Consider the following 21,875-nt stretch of genomic DNA (forward strand, 5'->3'; position numbering starts at 1 on the left):
CAAAATGCATTAATTATTGGAGCTCTTACAGAACAATGCCCTGAACTACACTGTGTTTTATTTCTCAGAATATGCCAAGTTGGAAGGGACAAAAGGATCATCAAGTCCAACTTCTGGCCCTGCACAGCACCATCCCCAAGAGTCACACCATGTGCCCAAGAGTATTGTCCAAACACTTCTTCAACTTTGTCAGGTTGATGCTGTGACTTCTCTGGGGAGCCTGTTCCAATGTCCAACCACCCTGCAGGGTGAGGAACCTTCTTCTAATATCCAACCTAAATCTCCCCTGACACAACTTCAGGCCACTTCAGGTCCTGTCACTGGTCACCACAGAGAAGAGACCAGTGCCTGTGGCCCCACTTCCCCTCATGAGGAAGTTGCAGACTGCAATGAAGTCTCCCCTCAGTCTCCTCCAAGGCTGAACAGTCCAAGTGACCTCAGCCACTCCTCATACAGCTTCCCCTCAAGGCCCTTCACAATCCTCATTACCCTCCTCTGGAGATTTTCTAATAGTTTAAAATCTTTCTGACGTTGGGGCACCCAAAACTGCACAGAGTATTCAAGGTGAGACCACCCCAGTGCAGAGCAGAGCAGGACAATCCCACTGGTGCTGCTGTGCCTGATGCCCCCCAGGACACGCTTTGGCCCTCCTGGCTGCCAAGGCACTGCTGACTCCAACTTCCCATCAACCAGGACACCCAGGTCCCTTTCCATGGCACTGCTTTCCAGCCTCTCATTCCCCAGTCTGTACTGTACATCCAGGGTTGACCAGCCCAGGTGCAGAATCCAGCACTTTCCCTTCCTGAATTTCCTATGGGCTGTGATTGCCCAGCTCCAGATTTTGTCAAGGTCTCTCTGCAGGCCCTCCCTGCCTTTAGCAGCTCCTCCCAATTTAGCATTGTCTGCGGACTTGCTGAGTATCCCTTCCAGTCCTGTGTCCAACTTGTTATGAAGATGCTGAAGAGCACAGGGCTGAGGATGGAGCCCTGAAGAAATCCACTAGTTTATCTGCTGCTAGTACACTGATGAGTAACAGATGGAAATAACAAGAAGGACTGCTTTTACTTTGGCTTGGGTGGTTTTAGGGCTCAGATCTGAAAACAAATCTCTGTTCTAGAACCAAAGATGTAAAAAATCAACGAAAAAAAAAACCAAAAAACCACAACCTCTGGAATCTGTTTAATAGGTTTTGTTATTCAAATTCTATTATTATAGTTTAATTCCCTTGTTAGAGATTTACTTAGTGAAGATCTTATACCCTATTTATCAGGAAGTCATGCACTCACATGGAATTTTACATTATCTTTCTGAAAGCGATTTGTGTGATTTTCAGGTATGAAAATAAAACTCAGCAACATACACTAAAATCCTTCTTGGAAAGCCTAATCTCATTCCTTCCAAGTTATTACACCAAAATGAGAGTAAGTTAGCAGCTTACTATTCACAGAATAACGGAGTATGACTATAAACTACGTTATTCACAGTTCTCAACAAGAATCCTGGCTAATCTGCATGTCACTCCAGAACAAAGTACTTTGAAATCAACAGAAAGTAAATACCTTTACAACTTAAGAACAAGAAAAAACCCAGTAACCTTAAGTAGGTAGCTTAGTGAAATATATTTTTGCATTTTTTTAAACAAACTGGTTTACACTGACTGCTGGTAAAATATTGTATTATCTGACATGACAATACAAGAAGGAACAATACTAAACACTGTTACACTAAAAGTCAACCCCTCTCTAAACTATCTGGTACATGTTCCAAAATTCATTCTGTGAATACTACTACCTGCTACGTGACTGTATAAACTCTAGCTTCCTTGTATATTTTTTATGACTGTAAAGAAGACAACTATCAATTTAGTAGACTGGGAATACAGTTAGAGATTCAATTATTCAATTTGAAGTTCATATTTGATTCTCAATCTGCAGACAGAATAGGCAGAAACACTTGCCACAAAAAATCTTGACCACAAACAGTGAACATTCCTGAGTATTTAAGAACAAGAAAAATTGCAGATCACTAACAGCACATGCATTTTTCCAGCACTTATGGCAGAAGTATACAGATGCTCACGTGCCTCTCAGCTATGTGTTACAGTAGTGTTTTGTCATTCTACCAGTAAACATACTTAAGGTGCTGAAGTAAATAACTGAGGTCTAAGCAGGTAGATGGAGAAGACAAATTAAAAACCAAGACTGGTAGACAAATTCTTTAAGTCATATGCAAAAAGATTTCAGTATATCTTTTTCAAAAACTAACATTCAGTACCTTTTTAAATTTTCCTTGTCGCTTTGCTGCAGACTGCCCCTGGGAGTTAGAATAACATACTGTAAGAAAACATGCACACACCACACAGGATGGAGACACCTTCTCTGTACAATTACAGTTATACTTCCAACCTACAGATTTCCAACTTTTAGAGATTCACATGTATGATCAAACATGCTCTTAAAGCATGCTCTGTCAGGTTTTTATAATCAATAAACCAATGCATCACTGTATATACGATCCATTACTCCTGCAATATAAGCAAGTGTTGTTAACCACTTAGCTTCAATAAATAAATTACAGAAATTCAGCCTCAGAATTTTAGATTTTAGACTGTTCGGTGGCATTGTTCTCTTTCATAGTAAATACAGACAATAGATACATTTTCCCTTACCTTGCATCCACTCACTGACTTAGAGACAACTTTGCTGCCTAGTCCTCCTTTTTTGTCTCCTGGTACATATTGAGGTTCACTAAAGGCAGCAGAAAGTATCAATTGCTATTTGATACCATCCTTTTTCCATTGAAATATGACCATAACAATAATGCCTTTGGCTATGACATGAGGAACATCTCAGCTGGAATTTCTTCCTGTGTAAGGTCTTAAGTATTCTCTATCATATGAAATTTGACAGGCTGTATCTACCTATCTCCTGCTTCCTATCCCAGAAACCACTGTATATAGCCACTTAGTCTGGTTTTAAAATAAAATATGCAAGATTGCAACCAATAGTTCAAGGAAGTGCACAATTCTAGCTAGGGAAACTAAATGATCATGGATTTCATAAAAGCACACTTGCAACCTTGCAGGTACCACAAAAATATTAAACTAGGTATTTTAGAGCTCCTAGTTACTGGGTTTTTCCTCACTGATAAATAAATTCTCCTAATACATTATCATCTGCAGTTACATACAATCTGCCCCAAAAGTACAACCATTTAGATTGAATTAACTAAACTTTTATGCTTAACAATATCTAAAGGTACATGCCAACCTACTCTCAGAAACTTATTTTCTATGAAGACATACTCTAGTTTTATACATGTTGTTCAGCCACATCTAGTGGTATATGCACATAGATCAACTATCACTGAGTACTAACAATCATCAGGATTGACTAAAATTTAGTCTCAGGCTTACCATCTCTTTAAAAACAGCTAAGGGAATCTTCTAAGCACTGTAGCACCAGATACACAGAAAAGTGACAGTTACTATAATCACTGTTGCATCACAGAGTCATACAAGTTAAAAATATTTTTCACAGGGTGCTGTGTTATGAGCAAAAACAATCTTTCATTTTTTTTCTAGCCTCACACACAGAGATCTTATACCATTCTGTTGAAGCATACAATCATACCAGTGGTTGACAACAACAGTGTGTAGCAGGTAAGAAAATCTGTTTATGCATTTGAGTCAGCAAAATTCCTATTACTTGGTAACAGTAACATATATGTGTTTAGAAAGCACATGTTTCTGCTGAATATTGCATGCATGCAACAAAGAGTATTACAGAACCAACAAGCACATAACACTATATGCATGTATTTTTCATTCAAAAATTAGATTAAGCTAGGGAGTTACATAAGGTCAATTTTAAAGCCTCCACACCAACAAGAAAGCAGTTGCTTCTAGAAATAAAATATTTTAGAGCAAAACAATTAAAACTCAAAATTTAGAAAATGCAATTAAATTTGAATTAGAAGATGAAAACAATAATAGAACTACTTAGAAGTTATGCTGACTTTAGAATGAAACAACTGCTTCTAAAATGTATTATGTTACCAAACCTAATGCTCTTTAAAGTACTAATCCCATACATTACAGCACTTCCTGGCATGCAATTTGCTTGCTAGAAAAAAAATTCAGAAAAAACCCCCGTCATCCATTCCATATACTCACAGCTTTCTTTCCAAGTTCTGTTTTAGACAGAGTAAGACTTCCTGCAAGATAACATCCTGGTCCTGCTCCTTTAGGTATTCTGTTCAAAGAAAGTAAGTTCAGTGTTAAAACCAGGTTCACTAAGGTTCCACGGAAATTCAATAAAGACACCTAAGAGGGAAAGAGCAACACGAGGAATAACCAAGCCTGGACAGGCAGACACTATTAAAGTATCATTTTAGGGAGGTGCAGAGGCAGCTGCCTAGATACAGATGAGAAAATCAACACTTTGTAACTTACTTGTCATCAGGCAGGGATGTAACAAAGAATGGCTGACTGTGTTTCGGTGGTAATGTCAAACTGTTGGATTTCTTCTTCCCTAAGAGAGCAAGGCTATGGTTTTCATAAATATCTAAGCTCAAGGTACTAGACAGCCTATGAGAAACAATAAATGGCAGGTCTTTGATGCGATCCAGCTCACTGTTCTGCTCATGACGAATTTGTAACCGAATAGTGTAATCTCCTTTTTCCAGTTTCACAGAATACTGAAAGAAAGAAGTTCTCATAAATGCCAAGATTCAATATTTTACCATTAATAAAAAAAGCTTCCAAACCCCAGAAATAAGACTGTCATGTTTTGAAAGCATTCTTTAATTTTTAGCAACCTGACAGGGCAACACATCTGCACACATTCCAGCAACAGTATGCTAAGTCTCCTTTCTGACACTGCTACACTAAAACAGAAAGCAGCCCCAAGTAGAAAGGAACAACAACTCAGAACTACCCTGCTCCTAGAATATCCCTCTTCCTGGCTAGGGAGTGATGCTTCCTGTTGGTATTTTTTCTGGATTAAATAATTCAGAATTGTTTTAGAATCGTCCTATGATGCACAACACCAGAGATTTACAGCATGATAGTCCACCAGGTCTAAATAACAAAGCACTAGGGTGATGTTTAAATTTTATATTATCTTAAAAATTCAGGTTAAGGAACAGAAGCTTACACAATGCAATTTTTGAAAATAATTTATAAACTGTAAAGCATGTCTCTTGAAACTATCTTTTGTACACTTCCAGAATAATCAATACATCAAAATTACCATTACATTGATGATGTTCAACTGTGATTTTATATTGGTAAAATATAGTTTCAAACAAAAAATTATGAATAATGTTTCTTTTACAACTTTTTTTCCTTTTTTAAATGTTTTTTTTTTTTTTTATTTCTCCCTACTTCCCCCATGATCCAGGCACACAGTCTGTTAAGGCAGAAAGAGATTCCCGCAGAGGGTAGAGTATCTAACAAGGGTTGTGCAAAAAACTGCTCTTTCAAGGATGGCAACAGGAAGCAAACAAAGCTGAAGTACTAAAAAGGCTGTCTGAAGATATCAACAGCACAGAGGACAGTGTTCATGAATACAGAAGCCCCTGCTCTATCAGCACACAAGTCAGACCTTTCCACCCTGCATAGAAAAGTTTAAGGTACTGTCTTTGTAAAAAAACAAAACAAAGAACAACATGATTTTGAACTCATTTCTTGAAAAGCACCAGACAAAATCACAAGAAATCAGAAGTTAACAGCTTTTCCTCTTTCTCCTTCTGCAGGAGAGAAAAGAAAAAAATTATGTTCTATTTCATGGACACTTAACGTTTTTTTGATACAAAAACATCATCACTGAACCTTGTATGACTTCTTGTGACTACATAAGAACATTAGAATTATGCATCAGGAAATGTAAAGAGCTAACAGGAGGCCTTGAAGGTAAAAAAAATGAACATTTTCAGAGTCTTCAGTAAAAAGAAGGTAAAATAAATACATTACTCTGTACCTGGTGTGGATAGGCATCTCCTGAACCCATCTGTCTTTTGTTCTGGTCAAAAATAATCCAGAGCTGACTATCAAATTCAGATTCATACAACAATTCACAAAGAAGTGGACAACTTGGAGTTACTTCTCCACTCTTAGGCTATTAAAAGAAAGGTAAAAGCATTTAATCTACTACAGAAAAAAACAAGTACAATCCTTAGATACATATTCAAAAAGATAACTGTAGCATGTTTCAACAACAGTAGCATGAACTGTAGCATGTTTCAAACAACAGTAGCTTTAAAGTGGACCAAATCAGAATTTTGACTGTAGGGAGCCTAGAGTGTGACTCCAGACCTCCTTTCTGAGAGAAAGCTAGTTAAAATTAAGACCTAATTAAAGAAAACATGACGTGTTTAATAACTTTAAAAAACCCCAACTAATGTAACCCTTACCTGATGGAAGTTATAGGTCAAAATCATCTCATACAGTTGACGATTATTTGGTAAAATATCTCTGGATCCCAAAGGTTTTATTTTTGCACTCACTGGTCTGCAGTTAAACAACAAAAGGTTCTCTTGAGAAACATGCATCCTCTATCAAAATTTGTCTTGCTTAAGTAGAAGCATGTTCTGAGATACAACTGAATTCAGCACATGCCATAATATCTCATATATTGTAACTATCCAAGCAGCATTAATTCCTCAGTTAAAATTATTGTCAGTCCAAAAAACAAGGTTTAGTGACACTACAGACACTGCCAAAAAAAAAGGAAAACAATGTAGTAGGCATGTCTAAATGCTCAAAATTAAAGGCCATTAAGTTTAAGAGAAAAAAAATCAGGTTACATTTCTAGTATCCATGCTGAAATCAATACTTGTCTTCATAACTGATTAACGGCACTGCAATTAGAAGACAGAACAATTGATAATTCCTTTTTATAGAAGGTTGTGTCTTCAGAGAATGTAAGAAGCCTCACAGTAATCTGAGTAGTAACACAGAAAAAAGTAGACTACAGAGTGTTTATATTAAGTCAGACACACTCGGGAAAAGTAGTCAAAGTTCAGGGTAGCCAAACATTTTAGACCTTAAACATCAAAAAATGTAAACAAAATAATAATGATATAGGAAAAATCTAAGCTTCAGAGATAAAAAATAGCAGAATCAGGGTGGTCTGGCATCATTGAAGTTTACCTTTCATTTATTAAATCAGATAACCTCTAACTACATGATGAGAATTTGTCTCTAAGGTTCTGCCAGCTCTTTCACTGTCCAAGGGCACAAACTAGTCACCCAGTAAGATATGGTGCTGGGTCAGACCACAAGTCTGCTTAACCCAGGTTTCCTACTCTGGCAGACACTGGATAGACTGCTGACAGAAGTCTTAAGAACTGAGTAATACCACATATGACATGATATGTCTCCCTAACATTCACCCTGCCTCCAAGCATTTGAAACAAGAGACAGAATGAAAAGCCATTCAGTAATTCTCTCTGTCATGACTCATTAGTTCATTCAAGAGATACTATTCCTGCTTTGATTTAAATACATAAGTATTTATCCATAGTTTACTTAATTGCAGCTCATTTACTGTCAGATGAGGGAGTAAAGAGCACGCCCATTTTTCCAACCAACAATAAGGCAAATATTAAGGCACTGTTTTATTACCTCATTTACAGCACATCAAATGGATTATTTCTGAATGTAACATTAGGTGATACGTTCATTAAACTCCTGGCAATTCCAATTAGTCAATTCCAGTTACAAGTACCCAAAAGCCCCAGACAGAGCTAAAAGTTTCCACTCACAGGCCCAAATAATGGAAAACTTTGGATTACTGACCACTGTGAAATTATCTCAAAAGTACCACTTTATCCTTCTGAAGTGACCAGCTTTAATCACTGCTGCACTGTCTAGAAATTTTCCAGTAAAGTTTTTTCCCTAAATCAGCATGTGTTAAACTAAACACAGCTTTCCCCAAAAAAATCTCCACCAGATTCTACAAAAATAGTTTAAGTCAAGCAAGAGAGAGACGATGGTTTTCCCAGGCCAAAATTTGGCAGGATCCCAAGCAGCTGTTTAGGGAAAAAAAAAAAAAACAAAAAAAAAAAAACAACAAGCTAAAAAAAACCCCAACAAAATAAAATGAAAAAACCAAAACAACAAATAGTAGCACATAATAACTCCAATACCTCTACAAATTTTTTTTTTTTAGATATTAAAGTACCTTTTACATCTAAGTGTCTGGAAGCAGTGGAATATTTTTGTAAATTTTTCTTCTTTCAAATTTGTTTAAGGAAAGTAATTTGTCTTGAAAAAGTCACCACAAAGAAGAGAATGCTGACGAATTAACTGATGCTGACAAATTAATTGATGCTTCCAAAGCTACTTTGAATTTGACAAGAATATTTTTGTAATCCTGAATTTCACTGCTAATGTGTTACTTTCTAAACTCTACGTATGAGCAGTTTTCCCAGTCTCCCAAAACAGTTCCCCAGAAACTCTACCTGAGTGTTTGAACCCAGCTTTTCAGATTTATGCACGGAGCAATATCTTCGTATTTCAACAGGGACTGAACATCAAACCGTACAATGCCTTCTGAAGCGTGCTAGAAGAGTACAGAACAATTATGTTTCTGTCACTTACAACAGCAGATGAGGACCACCTATTATGATCCTCAAAAATACAACATAAGCTGTAGTTATTTATACTTTAGCAAGTAATGCTGTGTAATTTTGAAAGTGTCACAAGTGCATCTCTATTTTACAACAGCAGATAATACTGGGACTTGCAAAACTTATATAAATAAAACTTAAGTTCCAGTTGCTCTCATCTTTTCACTTCCTAATTTAAATACTTTGTACAGAACTAGTAAGTCATACTACAGGCAGGACTGCAATTGTTTGTGCATTTAGGATGATTTACCTTAAATATGTAATTCAATGTATACAATATAGAATATTAAAACAAGTATTTTGTGGTGCTTCCTAGGACTATTATTACAGAACAGATTAACTCTGAAAAAGACAAACAATACTGCATACATAGACTTGGTTATGGGCAAAATAATTCAAAAAGTTTATTTCTAGCAGTATCCCATGACAAAGACACTAGGATATGAACACTATTGAAATTTATTTTATGGAAGTTACTGGTGCTCAAAAAGGAACAGCAAGACTATTTGTATTCTCTTATTTTTCTGTGTCCATTATTCTTTTGGTACAATCCTGCTGGGCTGGGGGCAGCTTCTGTGCACACCACCAACAGCTCTTTCTTTTTCTGTTCTACCAGTTCAAGACCTGGTACCTTAACACACTACCCACTCTTTCTTCCTCAGTTTATTCAGCTCTTAGAGCCTGAATACATCCAAATTCACCCACAGGAGAGCTACAATTTGCTCTGGCCTTTAGCTGAAAGAAAGGCAGGAGCCAAGACAGATTGGCATGCTGCTGCTTCATGCAGGTACCAGCTCTCAAAGAGCTCTCTCCTGAGGGAGGCAGTGCCAAGCCAAAGCTGCATAGGACAGCAAAGAACACAGGACCAAGACAAAGTACTGTAGATATCACACAAACTTTTTTAAGCAACTTTTTCAATCCCTTAGTATCACAGACCATTAGGAATCATGACACTGCCCCACCCACTGTACCTTCAACTACCCTAAATGATGACTCAAGCCAATCCCCACATCTCAACAGAACACTGAATAGAAAATAAATTTTAAGGAAATTTTACTCTGAATATGGTATACAGAGTACTGTTGTTTTAGCAATGGTAGTCTAGATATTTACGTACAAGAACTGTGGTCCCAGCAAAGTTTATTTACATAAAACACTTGGTACTGTAAGCATATTTATATTTTCAACCTTTTAGTATGTTTTATGTACTGATGTTGAGTTTAGGTTTTTTGTTTGGTTTTTTTTTTCCTTCTTTTTCCACTAGTGGTTTATAATGAAAAGGCATAGAAAAAAATCATAAATTATAGTAACTGGCATTTCTCTGGGACTGAACTCCAACTTACCAACTTTTAAGAGAGAACATGAAAGTCTCATGTACAAAAATACTTTCACTGTTTCTAAATTCAGGCAAGAAAGAAGAAAAGCTGTTTTTTTTTTTCTGAGAAACCATAGGATTTCACAGTAATTCAATATAAGGACTCTGGAAAACTTACCATGTTTAGCTGAGGAGCACCACAAAGCACACCATGGAAAGAAATTGTGTAATTAATGCTAACATCACTAAGGCTTGCCCACCACCGAGCAACACAAAATTCAATGGTTTTTCCAGCCTGGGTAACAAAAGCACAAAGTTAGACTCCAGCTCCCATCATCCTCTTCTAGTGATCCCAGCCTCCCAAAACCCAACCAAAACAAAAAAGACAGAGTACAACCCAAAAAAGACTTCTTATGTCCAGTTTACTCCAATTGTACAGATTTGTAGAGTAACAAGACATTATACTTGGTTCAGAAAACATAAGACAATTCCAACAAAACAGCATGACTGAAAAATGCTTCAAAACAAGGAGTGCCAGGGTACACCCTACAGAGGAAGGTACTGCTTTTAAATGTTCTGTCTTCTATTCTTATCCCTCAAACTAGGCAGACAGGTTAGTTCATAGATCAGTTTCATGCGTGTCCCCTAAAAAACATGCATTAAAAAAAGAAATCTCACTCACTCTCTAAGTAAGATGACACAAAACTTGAGATGTTTGAGTTAGTTTTGGTTTTGCCTGGTTGGTGGGGTCTTCTGGGTTTTTCTTGTTTCGGTTTTTAAATAACATGACAAAATAATGTGTCAATGGGACCAACATAACTTATGGTCCTCCACCTGATATTTCCACAGAGGGTAAGGGACTGAACTGCAGAGAAATTGTAACTACTCTTTGGCATTAGAGCTATACAACTAAACATAAACCCCTGAACTGCTAGCTCATTCCCTGACTGTTTTGGACTCTTTGAGCTAGCATTATTCAAGCTAAGACTCCTGTACCTAGGATGTATGAATGTGAGCCAGTCAGTTATCCCTAGCTTCAAGATGAAGACGTCCCAGACTACCATATTAACAGCTAAAGGCAAAATATGCTGAATTATCCAACAAGGCATAGCTCCTATTTGAAAGGGAAACAAACTGCTCTGCATAAAAAAGCACAAGCAAATTGCAGAGATTAACATGTATTATATTACTAAATAGCTCAGAAACATTAGCAAGCTGATAGAGATCTTTTCAAAACTGAAAATCAGATGCGTTGACTACTGTAACAAACACACAAAGTCTTGGGTTTGGAGTTTTTCTTAGGACAAAAAATCCCAAATAAGTAATGTTATACTGTACTGGTACATCATTTACCCCACCCTAGGGTAACTTACTAAGACAGGAAATGCTTCAATCACTGAGCCTTTTTCTGGTAAGGATGAAAATTTGTAGAACTCATGACTTCTGTATGCTTTTTGCTTCACAAGTTGAACAGCATGAAGCACAAACTTGGCAGTCACATCAGCTGAACATGAACACACTGTCACTTCTACATTAAAGAAAAAGAAATTTAGTCTGAAGACACAAGAATTTTAGAAGAAAAGCAGAGAAACATTACTTTCACAAGCAATTTGTAATTTAAGAAGTTATGCAGTACCCAAAGTGGCTCCACATATGAAAAATACTTATACATCAGTTAGTTTCAAAAGCTCTTTCAGGTTAAAAAAAACCAGCTAAATTTGGAGGATGCTTAAAGAGAAACATGTCTTAATTAAATGGTGAAAATTAATCAGATAGTACAGATGTATCATCTGCATAGTACAGACTGATGAATTGCAAAATAAGAGTCCTATCACTAACTTCAGTCTAAATCAAAGATTTTTGAAAGGACTATTGTTTAGTAATTTCACAAATAAAGACAAGGAAAACAGCCCCTTCTTTTCCTTCTTGCAAAATTGTGAGCTTTAACCCATTGTGAAGATTACATTCTCTTCAGTTATGACTTCTTTCAACACTACATCCATACACCTTAAAAACTAGGTAAGCCTCAGACAGTGATACTTTTCCATAAACACAGGCCATTCCTCCAGGTACAGGCAACCACTTTAGAATGTTATTGGCCGGATGTTATTAAGACTTAGAATCAAGATCCTACTATACCAAAAACCATGAAATAACTCAAAATTACTCATCTAAGAGCTTAAAAATCAAACAAAAATTTACATATTCATGGGCCAAAATCTTCAGTATTTATTCAGGCAGAACTCAAAATTATTTAAAACCAACTTTGTCAAGTCTGACAAATGCAATTTTTTATTTAGGTAATGTGGTCATTTTCCTTACCAGCCCATGTAGCTCCCTGGGGAACATCAATGAAGTGCCTTCGGATCTGACCAGGTTTAAAATGAACATCTGTGTATGTCAGGTCATAGCTTGATGATTCATCTACTCTGTATGTCAAAAGGAAAACACAAATAGTAGTCAAACAAGCTGGGAAGCCAATTTTTGTAGGATTTTTAAATGCAAAAATACTCTAAAAATGTGTACAATGAGGATATTTAGTATTTAACACCAATTATATTAATCCTACTAATACAGAATCTGACAGTACAACGTATCAAAAAGATTTAAAATGTCAGCTCCACCACACTATGTAAATACCCTACTAAAAATTACAGTGACTAAACAGAAATATCACAAAATCCTCATTTTCAGTGGATCTGCTTTTCCTGGCTGAGTGAATTGCCACTGAAGTGAGCTAAGGTATGGAAGTAGCAATATTTCCATGAATGAATTAGAAAACAGTTACTTTGTCTTTCCCCTAATAAATAAACCTGTTTATTAAACCAAATAGGTTTAATAAAATATTCTCCTTCTTTATCAACATCACTAAGTCTTATTTTTAACCCAATGATGGGCAAAATACTAACTCTAAACTCACTGTATTGAAGTCATGATCAAAGACTATCCCAATGTATACAATGGCCAAATAATGCCCTCTGGCTCTATGTACTCTAGTTCCCAGGCAGAAATGAAAAACCAAACTCCAGCTGACCTACACATATGAACAGTACATTGATTAATAATTTGGTCAACAAGCCAGAAGGCGTCTGTATGCTGATAGAAAAGGAAGCTGCTGCCACTGTGGCTCAGCCCAGCAGAACACACTGCTGTCATGACCAAACTATTAAAAAATGTCACAACTGCATAAGCCTGCTATAAGAATCTTTTCAGGTTTTTGTAGAAAGGGAACTCTCAAGAGTTCTGGATTTACTCACCTTGTTGGTATAACAACAGTGATTGGAACTCTGAACAAAGGGCCTGCATTAGGCATTGCTGTATCATATCCACACACCTAACAAAATAAAATATAGCAACTCAAAATCTTTGGTCAAAATCAAACTACAGAAGACAACATTCAACTTAAACCAGTTGCAGAGTATTTTGAATCTTTGTAGTTGTCACTGAGGAGAAGATGTCATTTGAGCACTGTCACCCTAGAAACAGTAAAACACCAACAATCACTGAGGAAAAAAAAGATTTTTCTCATTTTGACTCATTCCACCAGAGGGAAAAAACTTAAGCAATAGTTATTTATTTGGCTTATGTTTTCTATATGCTCTTATTTTTCAAACAGATACTCAAAGTTCTACAGGCATATGCTATACAACATTGTATAGCCCAACTATTCCTGAACCCTGGCTTCAGTTTGTATAGACTGAAATACATTGTGGCACTACTTTCTGTTCTGTAAACTCAAAGATTTTATTTCCTTAAATGTTATTTCCATAAAAAGTTGACAGAGACCCCATAAGGACAGACAAGGGCACAAAGTCTTGCTCAGAACACCAGTACTTCCATACCTCTGTATAATGTACTCCTCCACTCAGGCCACGTGGATCCACACGAATATTTATGTGTCGACACTGGTTCATGAGTTCTAAATGACTAGGACACTGGACCCATGGTGCATTTGAAGTTAAAGCTAAATGAAGCTGGAGAGATATTCTTTCTGTGTTTTCTGTCAAGAAACAAATTATAAAATCAATTCAGTAACACAAACATGTGCACAGAGTCCACTGTAACCCTATTTGCCATTAAAATACACACATTGGTAAAATGTAATAGGAACCAATTCCTTAGAGCCCCTGGATCTCTGATTCTGCACAAAGGGAGCGTTCTATATTACTTCTTTTTACTTGACAAAAAAAGAATAGGAACAGTAGGCAGTAAAAGGAAGGTGGTCTCTAGCTTTGAAATTCCTCTCCCCTGAAACAGTCAACCCTGACAAAGCCAAAGGTAGGCTGCTAAGCAAGGCTTCAGTTACCCACAACACAGTCTGCAAGCAGGTATAAACTTCCTTCTAGAGATAAAGTATTGCCTAATGCAGAGAAATACAATAAAAAGCAATCACACTGATTCTCAATGCTATGCTAATTACCAAACTACATTATAAAGCATACTAAGTAAGAGGTGAAGTCTATTAGAATTACTATGATAATCTAGTCAGATTTTGCAAACAGTCTGGCAGATTCTGCAAATTAGCTTTTATGCCAAAAACGCTATGCATTAAGGCACAGCTTCCAGAAAAGCATCCAGAACAGTAGAAATGTTGAAATGTTTTAGTTATTAGGAGCTTCCTCCCGCTCAAAAAATTAATGACACTTTGCAATTTTTTTTTTCTGTTTTAGTCCTAATTAAGCTTATCTTAATTTTCAGACATTTCATCATATCTAGATTAAGTAGAGAAAAGAACACTCTATTATAAGTACAGCAGAAGCAATAAAAGCTTGAAGAGAGCTTCAACAGACAAACTGAGCCATCAGCCTCCCTAAACTCTTATTTACAGTTTCTCAAACTCAGTCTTGTTGAAGACACCAGACACAGCACAGAAATAACTAGGGAAAACAGGTACCAGGGAAAACTAGGGAAACAACAGCTATGCACCATTACCAGTCATTCATTGCAAATGCCTGTTTTTAGATTGCTTATTCCTGCAGAAGTCTAGTGAACAATTATTTTGTGCTACGTTAAATTTAAAATGCACTGACTGCAATGTAAGCTGCCAAGCAATTAAGTTATTCAGAGTCAGTAACCTGCCCTAATTCATACCCTTTCTGCCCCTAAATAAACTCATCTCTCTGTCACATGCCAACCTTCTTGATGACCACTGGTTTCAGGAAAGGAATAAACTCATTAACAAGCTCTCACACAGCTCCCTTTCCAAATACAACATAATTCAGTCTCTCAGGGAGTTCCAATTTTTATTAAATAAAGCAGGGCAAAAGGGTTTGCAGAAAAAAAGGTTAAACCTTATTTTCATCTGCACAAGTTATTTTTACCCTTTTAGTAATAAAAACCATATAAATTCCTGTACTGCCCTTCTAAATCTAATCCATAGAAATTCCCGTATTGCCCTTCTAAATTCTAAATCTAGAATTTATAGTCTTTAAATAACTGAGAAACTAATTTCTGGGTAAGTGCTTTCATCTTTAGAACAATCATCAACCTCTGCCAAAAGTTATCTACAACACAAACCCTGAAGTTCTGTAATTTCATGAAACATCAGGGATCTATGGTTACTCTTTCTGTTTCTCAAAGCCTCCCCAACTTGACTTTAAATTTCTACAGAACAAAGAGATCTCTCTTTTTCAGTGAGAGGAAGCATTAAATCAAGTCTCCCCAGACAACATGAAAGCCCTGCATGTAAGTCTGAGGTTGAAAAGGAAAAGTTGTTTATTTTGCACATCTTCCTTGACCATGAAACTTATCATTACACTGACTCCTTTTACAGTACAGATTCCTATCACTCATCATATCATGGCTTTTTGTGTCAAGTTGACATTTGTATTTCTCTGCATCTCCACCTACTAAAGCTCTTTCCTACCTGTATTCTCAGGAAAGACAGGTTCTATGCCAACCCCATGATCAGATGGTGCCACTATCTGGGCTGGATCTCTGAGGTAGATTCCACGGTTGCTGCCGACAGTAACTGTGAAGCCGATGTTACTTGTGAATGATGAATTCTGAATGAGGTAGTCATAGGCTTTATCAACCTGTTAGAAAGAGCAAGTTCTAAATTAACAAATTTCAACTTAATAGCAATTTATGCATGTTCTCTACAATATGAAATGTTTAGCAAGCACAGTAAGAAACAGTGAAGTACCTCACACGCTATCTGAGCAACGTGCGATTGCACGATACTCAGTACAGAAAATGAGGCAATTTTCTCAGTCTGCAATGGCCACAGAGAGCCAGAAAGCCAAGAACATTTGAAAAACAAACAAGGCCAAGTCTCCTCTGCCACAAGCACACAAAAAGATTCCTATTCAGAGATATTCCACTGAAAAAGAGGATTCAAGGCCCAAACCTACTATTCTAATATAGGTGACTTTTTCATAGGTGGAGCAACACTAGTTAAAATATTGAAAACTTTTATACTATAAGAGCTGAGCAATTAAAAAAAAAGGCAATGGAATACCCATGCAAGTCTTATATATTGGTATGAAGTAAAAGAATCAGGTCATGAAATCCAGCTCTGGGTCTAAGTACATGAGATGCCACAATCAACTCACATAAAAAATTAATCTTCCTGTTTTAAAAAGATACCTTTCCACCTCACTTGCTATTTTACTGACTACAAAAATCTTAAGTTCTCTTCTACTTGACAGCAAGGTACCTTCACCAGTGAAGATTAGGGCACTCTCCTTTGAGACAAGTGGACATACAACACCTCGTCTCCAAGATCAATTCTAGTCACATTTTAACACATGATTTAATCACAGGCTGCTAAAACAGCAAGTTTGATCGGTGCATTTTATTTTTTATTTGATATGGCTACCCCCACTGCTGCCTTCTGTATCAAACTCAGCATTACAGATGCACTTAACAGGCATTACCTACTAGGTTCTAGCATCTCCTGAACTTGAATTTTGGACTAAGCATTTAATAGCTGGCATTTTGAAACACAAGAGAAAAATCTTAGTACTTGTATTATACTAGGACAGGAGTGACTGTAGGCAATAACCAGGCCCAGCTCTGTAAGAACATAAGCTATTGCAAAGGGAGACAGTTAGTATGCCTTTACCATACACAGGATCATATCACAGATTTCCAAACTACTCAGAAGCCCACAGGAAATGATGAGCACTCAGACTGTTTAGTGCAGGCCTACAGCAAAGTCACTGTACAGCTGCAGCTGTACTTCTCTGTGAACCAGCATGGGTATCTGTTTTCACTGCCCAGAACTTACAGTCCCACCTTTTGTCTGGACAGAACAAGTTCAGCTGTCTCTGACAATTCTTAAAAACATTTTTGGACATTAGAACAGAATCTAGGTGCCCATGTGGCACCTAAATCCACATGTGGGTGATGAAAACCTACGTGCCACTTTTATGTCCATGTATTTTTTTGATCAGCCTAAGAATGTGTCCAGTTATCACATTTATTTTACAGTAACTGCATGCTGAAACTGGAAGAATCTTCTCATTCCTTCCTCTCCCCCAGTGAGATTTGAGAATCAAGTAGGATGGAACAAACTGAGTGAGATCACCTCAAAAGCTGTTCTGGCTGTTTTATGGGTTAGTTTTTCACCAGCAGTTATTTATATTATACTGGATTTTTTTTGCTTTCAAATACCTGAATAATACCATGTCCTTGTGCAAATACTTCTATGTTTTCAGCTTTCACTGCAGTATTTTCTAATGCTCTTCTGACAGAATGAACAGTGTAATGAACATTATTAGCTTTGAGTCCTGAAATTAAAAATAAGAGTGTTACTGGATACAACAAAATATTTGAAAGTGACAGCATGCTTTTAAGAGGAAAAAGTATCTAACCACTTTTAGATGATGCATCTAAAGTTTAACATTGTAGCACTTTACCTGACAATACTAACGCAATGCCTCCACATGCATTGGGAGAAGACATGGATGTGCCATTCATGAGCTGTGTTCCTCGCAGAGTCCAGTTTGGAACTGAAGCAATAGCACCTCCTGGGGCACTGATGCTTACTCCAAGGGCTCCATCAGTGCTAGCATTAAAAAGCAATGGTTAAAACACTGATTTTTTTTTTTTTTTGCACAATTTAAGATAGAGTTGTCAATACATTTAAAAAAAAAGTTCGCTTTAGAGAATACTCACTGCATTTTACTTCACTAAATCCATTAACCCATTAAACCCAAGAAAAAGCATGCCACCAACCAACAATTTAAAATGTCATGTTAATCATCAGCTGTGCCTGTTTCACAGTGAGAGGTTTCTAAATTTTCCACTCCTTCAATATTCTCCACCAGGATTGAGTTTAGCCAGCAGAATACTTTCTGGGATTTGAATTACAAAATGCACACAAACCAACCTATTAAACACTTTCAATAAATAAATTCATATTCCACATAGCCTATTCAATGGTTATTACTTCTAAAGAAAAATAGTAAAAGGAGGAGGAAGGCTAGAAAAGACCCCAAACTTAGACTTCTAATTTTGCATGCTGACAGTTCACTACCAGGTTAAGTTTTGAATTTACAAGCCTGAGACAAGAGGGCAAGGGGAGAACACATAAAAAGTAATGTCAAGACATAGGTCAGGATCAGCTGGGCCTGATCCCTAAACCCCACTTCTTCTTTCACATGCATATTTAAGAACAGAGCAACTGTGTGCCTATGGCACAGTCAGAATAGCATCTAGTTTTGTGAGCCAGATATGCTCCATCTTTCTTGCTCTGGATAGACAAAAATTGCACTGCTTGAATAAGGACAGCCCTGTGCCTGAGCTATTTAGTTCTGTAGAGAGGCAGGATATTTTAGGGTACTTATATCCCACACTAACAGCTTCATATGTCTAAAATCCATCTGAAATCAGAATATTCCAAGTATGAAACAGCAATGTGACGTTTGGACATATTTTATGACAGATGTATATAAACCCATAAAAAGGTTCTGCATCCCAACACTTTGGGACAAGCAGCGCACAGCACATCTGCCTGAAAGCCTCTACTGCTTACTGGGACAGACTGATCCCTGCATCAAGACTGCTCTAGCAAACTTCAGGAACTCTTCAGTCATCTGCATACTGCACCCTGAACAAAGAGAATCCTCCTTTGGCCAGACTTGGCCTTTCAGCTGACTGTTTTACAGGGCACAGCGACTAAGCACACAAGAAGTGATCTATATGTGTATGTGTGTGTGTATGTGTCCATCAAAATCAATTACAAATCAATTTCCCTTTCTCAGCTGAAGGCAGAGAGCACATTTCTCTTTTCTCTACACAAAACATGACAATCCTTCATAGTAAGATTCTTGAAACAATATACTTGCCTGTAAATATAAACACTAGAACAGCTAGAGAACAACTCCAAAGTCTAAACACAAGCAAGAACTCAAGAAAAGACGTTACTATTTTTTTTTGTCTATCACATTACTATCAGATGCTTCTGAGAAATTAAATAAAAATTGGTGTTTACATTGCCCTTAAAATTTCTTTCACACACTTCAGAAAATTTTCTGTAGTGTAAGGCAGAAAGCAATTTTTTCTGCCTAGTCACACCTCTACTGAACTCAAACAAAACCCTTGAGTAAATTATGCCATCACAGCACTGTCACTGTCACAGAACTAACACCACTGCAGTAACAGTATTTATTTTAATCTTCATCACTTATAGCACATTTAACTTCACCACACTAACCTAATGAAATAAATGCTATAGAAAAAAAGTAATTTAAAAAACACAAACAAATTTCCAAACAACCTTTCAGTAACTTTGATTATCCTTGAATAGATCTGCACCCAAATACTTTTCTGGAAAATACAGGCTGTGCTGAGGCAGTTCCATGCTATTCCCTCTCCTCCAGGAGCTCTAGATCCCAATATACAAAAGTGTTACCAGAAGAGCAAGCTAGTTATGCTCTTTCCACAGGGAAGAAATACTTTCATTTTGGTATTAGTGACCTAGTTTAGATTTTGACTTATAACACCTGAACCCCAAAGTAATCAATTGTTTTTGGAATGTAACCTACCTAGGCCCTCTGGATGACCAAGTGTACTGATTTGCTGGCAGTTTTTCTCTCAAAGAGTATTCAGCAACCATCATGTCAGGTGACACATAGGCACCAACACCTGTAAAAAAACATTCAAGCGTTTTAGATGTAATACGAATTTTTATTAAGAATTAAAGTAAAATTCTTAAAATTCTTCTGTGATTTTAGTTCTTTATGAGAAGAAGTCTTGCTTGACATTTAAAATGGAAACATACATTTGCCATCTCATTAAATCCAGATATTTTTGCAAGGGAAGTGTAAATCATCATGCTATGCAGTAACAATGCTGATGGGCACACTGTATAATAGTAAAGTATCATGCAAAGTTCCAAGTTTCACTTTTATTCAGCTGGAATATAACCTTCTACACTTCTTTCTCAACAGCTAACTTGTACATTTCTTCTCCCTCTCCTGCATCTCTTTTCTCTGTTTACACTGCTCTGCCACAAACTGCAACAACTGCACGTCAGAGCAATCCATGTGAATTGGTTCATGTTCACGTGGCTCCCAGCTACACCCCCTGGAGCAAATGGCCATATCCACACATCTCACTCAGGAGACAGTCTCTACTGGGTATCAGTTCCAAGTACAGAGAATATGTTAAACAACTACATCAAAGCCTGATAAAGTAGCAATTGTAGAAGAGAATGCCAAGGATGCACACTGCAACTATGATTTTGTTTACAGCACAAGCACTACCATGGTGGTACAAAACTACCATACCAAGCTGACAAATTTGGCAAGGCTGTCTCTGTGTGAACTAAGCCAACCTGTCAGCTGTATTTTGCTTTACCCTCAAAAAACAAAAACTCTATCTGGTTCACTCCAGATGGAGGACAGGAGCAAACTACTTGGCATGCAGAGTGAATAATCATGCTGTCTCTGGAGTGATACAACTAAGCTGAATTGACAGAGTAGATGCACTGTAAGAGCAAAGCCAATGCAGACCTGAAAAGAGCTTGTTAGTTCCAGCTCCAACCCCCAGTCTCAGTACAGAATTAATAGCAGATTAACTTCCAGAAAGTAATCAGCATTAATTCTACTAGCAGCCCTGGAATAGCAGCTCTCCAGCTTCCAAGGCTTCATGCTAGTCTCCTTACATACTGGTCTCCTTGCACAGGAATTGTGACACTTAAAAAGCATCTTGTGTAATGCAGCAGTGAGACAATAAAGGATTTATTTAAAAATTAAGACTAAGCAAGTTACCCCTGAATGCAAGACATTTTGCTGAATCCTATACCTCCATCTTTTCCTGAAGTATCAAAATCATACATTAGCCTATCAGAAAAAGAATTTTAATGACAGTAATAGACTTGCACAGCAGTGGCACTGAAGCTGGAAAAATTCCTCCCCTACAAGGACTTGTCTAGATCCTAGCATGGGATTATTTTCTATCCAAATTAAAAACATCTGTTCCACTAAAAATAAAAATTAGAGTATCTGATGAAGACATGATCGAAAACTGTAGTTTTTAGAATTCAAAATGCATTGCAATACTTTGCAGAAGACTCATTAGAATCCAACTTAGAATCATATTTTCATAAGTTGCATTTACCAGCAGCTATGGGTTGGAGCAAAGTGGTGTGCTTAGACAGTTACAATTGAAAAAATAATCCTGAAATATTCAAGTAAGTCAGACCAAACATTTCTTTTGCAAATTTTATACAAAGCCACATTAAATCAAGATCATTTGCCTCTCATCTCTTTTCTACATATGTAAGGTCTTGAATTCTAAGAAGATAACAATCTAAATTTGTATACCTAAGCATAGAGCAAGTGCTTCTCTCAGAATTAACCTTGTAGCACAGCAGGCAATTTTTTAGATTTTAGTTCAGCAATCAAACATGTAACAAAAGTACAAAGTTTGAAAAGACAGAAGCTGAATACTGTCAAAAAATTTGTCTAAATGAATT

General features: G+C 36.9%; 1 protein-coding gene across 2 annotated transcripts in view; it reads right to left on the bottom strand.

Moving 5' to 3' along the window:
• Nucleotides 1–21,875, bottom strand: part of TPP2 (tripeptidyl peptidase 2) — a 52,541-nt gene that overhangs the window by 17,416 nt on the left and 13,250 nt on the right. Inside the window, exons 10-24 of one of the 2 annotated variants that reach the window (XM_036380180.2) lie at nucleotides 19,942–20,041; nucleotides 17,812–17,960; nucleotides 17,567–17,682; nucleotides 15,816–15,984; nucleotides 13,792–13,949; nucleotides 13,207–13,283; nucleotides 12,272–12,378; nucleotides 11,323–11,477; nucleotides 10,128–10,244; nucleotides 8,467–8,567; nucleotides 6,415–6,511; nucleotides 5,982–6,119; nucleotides 4,454–4,698; nucleotides 4,175–4,253; nucleotides 2,275–2,313 (exon numbers count right to left, since the gene is read on the bottom strand). In XM_036380180.2, coding sequence (XP_036236073.1) covers nucleotides 2,275–2,313; nucleotides 4,175–4,253; nucleotides 4,454–4,698; nucleotides 5,982–6,119; nucleotides 6,415–6,511; nucleotides 8,467–8,567; nucleotides 10,128–10,244; nucleotides 11,323–11,477; nucleotides 12,272–12,378; nucleotides 13,207–13,283; nucleotides 13,792–13,949; nucleotides 15,816–15,984; nucleotides 17,567–17,682; nucleotides 17,812–17,960; nucleotides 19,942–20,041 — 1,847 coding nt within the window. The remainder of the gene's footprint in view (nucleotides 1–2,274; nucleotides 2,314–4,174; nucleotides 4,254–4,453; nucleotides 4,699–5,981; nucleotides 6,120–6,414; nucleotides 6,512–8,466; nucleotides 8,568–10,127; nucleotides 10,245–11,322; nucleotides 11,478–12,271; nucleotides 12,379–13,206; nucleotides 13,284–13,791; nucleotides 13,950–15,815; nucleotides 15,985–17,566; nucleotides 17,683–17,811; nucleotides 17,961–19,941; nucleotides 20,042–21,875) is intronic. The other variant, XM_036380188.2, reaches the window with a different exon arrangement.

The sequence above is a fragment of the Molothrus ater genome, chromosome 2 (genome assembly GCF_012460135.2).
Source record: "Molothrus ater isolate BHLD 08-10-18 breed brown headed cowbird chromosome 2, BPBGC_Mater_1.1, whole genome shotgun sequence".
In the NCBI taxonomy this organism is placed as follows: Eukaryota; Metazoa; Chordata; class Aves; order Passeriformes; family Icteridae; genus Molothrus; species Molothrus ater.